Here is a 4,917-nt window from a genome sequence, read left to right on the forward strand (position 1 = left end):
CCTTCTCAGGTAGCTTTTACCCTATCTATCTTTTCTACTTATGTCCTCTGAAAAATTTTACACGCTTCCCCACTAAATTCCAATCAATTACAAGTAACCACGTAAAAAAAAAAAAAAAAAAAAAAAATTATTAACTAAAATATACAATAATTGAATACGTATGTGATTGAACCAGATCATGTGGAATATATAATTATTTCTTTTTACAAATAGTTTTACTTGTGTCAATTTTATATGAAAAACATAAAGAAATAATGCAACATCAGCATAGAAGCAAGGAAAACATTTCAGAGTTTTTTTCTTATTATTATTATTTGAATAAATAAGAAGGAAAATGATATAAAAGTCATCTGAGTAGAATAGATTGATATAACCATTCTATCCGATCGATAATAATGATTAGAGACTTAAAAAGTTACAAATGAATAGTACTTTTCAATTTATATGGTCATTTATGAATCAATGAATAAAAGTAAATGAATTGATGGTTTGTAAAATGTAAAGCAAGAAATGAAAAGTAAGTTTTATATTTGTAATTATTTTCTTAAAAATTCAAATTGCAAGAGAATAAAAGGAAAGGGATTCCCTTTCCTTTTCCACCGACCTTAAAACCGAACCCAAAACTGCATTTCCTAATTCTCCCTTTCTCTCCTACTCTCCCCACTTCCTAAAAGGAGATCTTTTTTCCTTTCCCTTACCCTTACGCTTACCCTGCTTTTCTTTCCCCCTCCTTCCTTTTATTCTTTCCAACCAATCAAACACACTGTAAAGTGTATTGGAACCTAAAAACTAAAAAGATACTACACTAAAAAAACTCCCTTTTCTTTCTCCATATATCACACACATCATGTCACTTGAAAAAAAAAAAATAAATAAATAAAAAAATTACTTAACATCATGCATATATATACCCAAACACATGTATATAAATAATTCAAATTCATCACCAAAATAAAAAACTCAATAAGGGAGAAAATCCAATTTTATTGTGAAATATTATTGCAGTCCAGAATCCATGGCTGACCAATTTGATCATTAATTTTTCACCTCCCACTAACAATATATATGGAAGAAAATCATTATACACTCAGATCAACACAGATTCTAATCAAAGTCCAAAAAAAAAAAAAAAACACGGAAAAAGAAAAGAAAAGAAAGAGAATTATGTTACTGAAATTGATAGAACCTTGAGAATTGAGATAGTTAAGATAGTACCAGCCTAGGAATTACAATTTTCTCAACCATAAAATTCTCTTTATCCTTGGAATCTGAATCTCACCATATGCATCAAATTCTGTTTTTCTTGAACTTTGAATCTTCCCATGGAATTCACCAAAAACCCATCAACAATCCCATCAATCCACAACCCAACAAAAGTGACAACACCACGGCGGAAGAACTCCGGTGAGCTCTCGAGAAATAGGGGTCTACCGGATATAAATTCCCCGGTGGAGCATTTAGGTATACGTATGATGATGGAGACGATGGAGTTGATGGAGACGATGGAGGCGGTGGAGGGCAGTTCTTGGATGACGGCGGCTTCTTGGGAGCCGGTGGTGGTGATGGCGGAGGCGGTGATGGCGGAGGCGGTGATGGTGGTGGAGGGCTTTGGTTACATGGGTTGTTACAACATGAGGTGCACTTAATGCCGGAATCAGGTGTTCCTTGGACTGGGGTTTCGTCGAGCTTCCTTTGATCCAAGCCGTTGATTGGGGTAGCCATGGCCATGATGATCATGACAAACAAGAGAGTCAGTAGGGTGACCGGATTAAATTCTCCGGTTGTTCTCGACATTTTGAGGCCGGTCGCCGGAATTTTGATCTCCAATTAAGGTGTTGATGTTGTTGTTTGGTTTTGTGGGTTGGGATAGTCTTAAGAGCTAAGGTAGAAGAAGAAAGTGAAGGAGGTGTATGAGAGTGATTTGCTTACGTTATTAGGTGCATGAAAATGAAAGGTGTAAAATGACTAGTTAATTACAAAATAGGCATTTGTTAAGCAACTGGGGGTTTTAGTAGGCAAAGTGGAGTGATTAGGACTTGGTTTTTATGGAGTGCCTCCTACGCTATTGGCTTGATCGACAAGGTAATCACATTGCACGTGGATGGTCCAAAATTTGGGCCCCTGTATTCATATTTTATATATACAATGGAATATATAATACCATGGATTTAATTTTATATATTACACTCATGCTTCAATTATTGTACCCATATATATATATATATATATATATATATATATAGTATAACATATCATAAGGTATATATACAAAAGTTAAGGGCACCCCATCCCTAATTTTTTTTTCCTTAGTAAATTAGAGGAATTGAATACAAGTACATCTGCTAAGGATGCTGAGTGCTGTACCAATTAGGTTACTAAGTATTACTTTAACGTCACCTTAATGGTTTAGCAAATTAAGTTTTGAAACTATTGTGTTCTAAGTCACATAAAGTAAGACTGGAAGCAAAAGTAAGAACGTGATCAGAAAAGCAATAATTTTAAATCAAATATTGTGGAGGGAAAAATTCTCCCTCCAATAAGACTAATCCAAGTCGTCATAAATATAAACTTATCCTTGGGAAGTTTATAAAGCCCACTTCGCTCAAACCCAAATTAAGAACGCTGCCAGTCCAAGATCACTGTTCATAAGCCCGATACTAATGTTATTTGGTCTTTAATCCCATTAAAGCCCGAATTAAGAGATTATCAGTCCAATGTGCTAAACATCTAGCTCGTTGGTCAAGCCCAACCGGTTCAAGGTACATTCAGCCCAGTTATCCAAGAGTGAACAAATCCTATCAGTAGAAGGATTTGTTATAAAAGGAGAATTCTATGATAGGAAGTTCTGTACAAGGCAAGTAATACGTATAGAAAGTTATATAAAGGGAAAGCTCTATTTGTAAAGAAACTCTGTATAGGAAGAATTGGAGGACAAGCAATGCGAGTCCTACCTTAATTCGACCACCCTTTTGTGTATAAATAGGGGCTCAGACCTCCAATAAAAGGATCAAGCAATTTACGCTTCTCTATACACTGTTCTTATTTATTTTTATTGTTTTTTGAGTGAGTTATTTTATTTTTCTCAATCATTATTGGTTGAGCGAAATTTTGCACCTACACTTTGGCGCCGTCTGTGGGAATCGTATAGAAATATATCCCCACCACTTCAAATTAAAATCTCCAAGTCCAACAACGTGACTTGAAATTAAAATCTTCAAGTTTGGGATTTGAACCCAAGTCCTCTCCAACAACGACTATCATAACCAAAGCAAGCCGGCCCACAAGGTTCTTTACATCAACAACGCCGCTTAATATGCTTTTGGACAATACTGGGTAGCAAGGCTAATGAATGGAAAACCCAAGAGGCATCACGTGTATTCGCCCTGGTAATCAGATGTCTATCCAAGTCCGAAAAGCCTTAAAATCAGATAAGTGTTTTGATCTTGATTTCATGTTGATTTTGATTATATATATATATATATAAAATCTTGAGAAACAAATCCAAACATGCATAATTATTATATAAGCGCTAGCTAGAAGTGGTTAATTAGTTGTGCTTTGCTATTGGCTTTGCTACTGGCGTATTATTATTTCAGTACTACATCACATGAACAGAGGTGTTGGGTGGACCAGTATATTAAGATCTCAATTGTTGGGCAGACTGCCCAATCCGTGATCTCCCGAGGAAATTTTTGCTAACAACTAGTATAACTTGTTTATGCATCTCCTTCTAAGGCACTTCTTAATATACAAGGGAATCAAAATTTGCTTTATTTTGAGTTTTGACATCCATGCTTCAATAGGATTTTCAATTTTACTTGTTCTCGTCTGAATTACCAGAAAGCACAGAAGAAGACTAATGACACACGCACTATATATGTATATCATTATGTGATAGTTTAGATCAATAAGCACTTCGCCAACACAGCTTCATAATTTGAATGCCAATATATGAAAGTGTGTATGAATCTCTCAAAATCACCAAAAATCAATTAATTTAGCACTCTTTTTGTACTGTTAGTTAAAGGGTTTTATTTCCTTACTGAACTGAACCATTCTTTCTTCTTCTTGAGTTCTAGTCAAAGCTGTAATGCAAAATAAGAGGAAAGTTAAGACACATACACGAATATAAAAAGACTAGTACGTTCTCATAAATATGTTCTTTTACTGCAAAATTTATTTGTTGATTGATGCTAATCTGAACTCAAGCCTATTGAGTCGAGTTGAACTTCAGAACTCAAGTTCGTAACTTAACCATCAGGCTAATAGAAACAATAATTTTGGAAAAAAAAATGTTCTTGAAGAAGCAAGGCCACAGGAATGAAGCAGATGAGATCTTTTGCTAGCTTATCACAGATCTCCATCATCACAAATAATTTCTTATGCTAATGAAATTTTGCATAACTCTATTGAGACTTTGCTTTTGGATCTTTATCGCCTGAAGTGCTTACTCGGTGTATTTTGCAAATGTTTTAGTTATATGTTTATAGCCCTGAAATCGTTTTCAACTTGTATAATCTCAAAGAGTGCAGATACTGCTTGCATCTTCGTACACTCACAGCTTGGGTGGTTCAGAATTAAAACCCTTTGTATCAAAATGACCTCTAGATGGAAGATCTGGGGTTTGCTGTGCTTATTTCTTCGGAAGTTACTTTTTTGATACCGTGCCTTTTTCTAATTACAAATTAGGATGTTAGATAGCACTATAATTTGCACCTACAATATATCTACTTACATCAATGAATACAAAATCATTGTCTTCATTTGTGAGGCTGTTCTGCAGGACCATTATACTTGTCACAAAGGTATTAATTCTTCTCAATTGAGGATTAGTGGGTATTGGATTATTGGTGACACCAACATGGAACACCATAGTCTCGGTGTTCCATCAGCGTTGTTCTGGTATGGACCTAAATC

General features: G+C 35.0%; 1 protein-coding gene across 1 annotated transcript; it reads right to left on the minus strand.

Annotated features, from left to right (window-relative positions):
* Positions 1–964: 964 nt before the first annotated feature.
* LOC132295361 (proline-rich receptor-like protein kinase PERK2) lies at positions 965–1,982 on the minus strand. The gene has a single exon (XM_059793595.1). It carries the CDS (start codon positions 1,792–1,794, stop codon positions 1,330–1,332), a length of 465 nt encoding a protein of 154 aa, XP_059649578.1. The 5' UTR covers positions 1,795–1,982; the 3' UTR covers positions 965–1,329.
* Between the last annotated feature and the right edge of the window lie 2,935 nt (positions 1,983–4,917).

The sequence above is a fragment of the Cornus florida genome, unplaced genomic scaffold (assembly GCF_030987335.1).
Source record: "Cornus florida cultivar Cherokee Brave unplaced genomic scaffold, ASM3098733v1 CherokeeBrave_3.0.0_Hap2_Chr02, whole genome shotgun sequence".
Lineage (NCBI taxonomy): Eukaryota > Viridiplantae > Streptophyta > Magnoliopsida > Cornales > Cornaceae > Cornus > Cornus florida.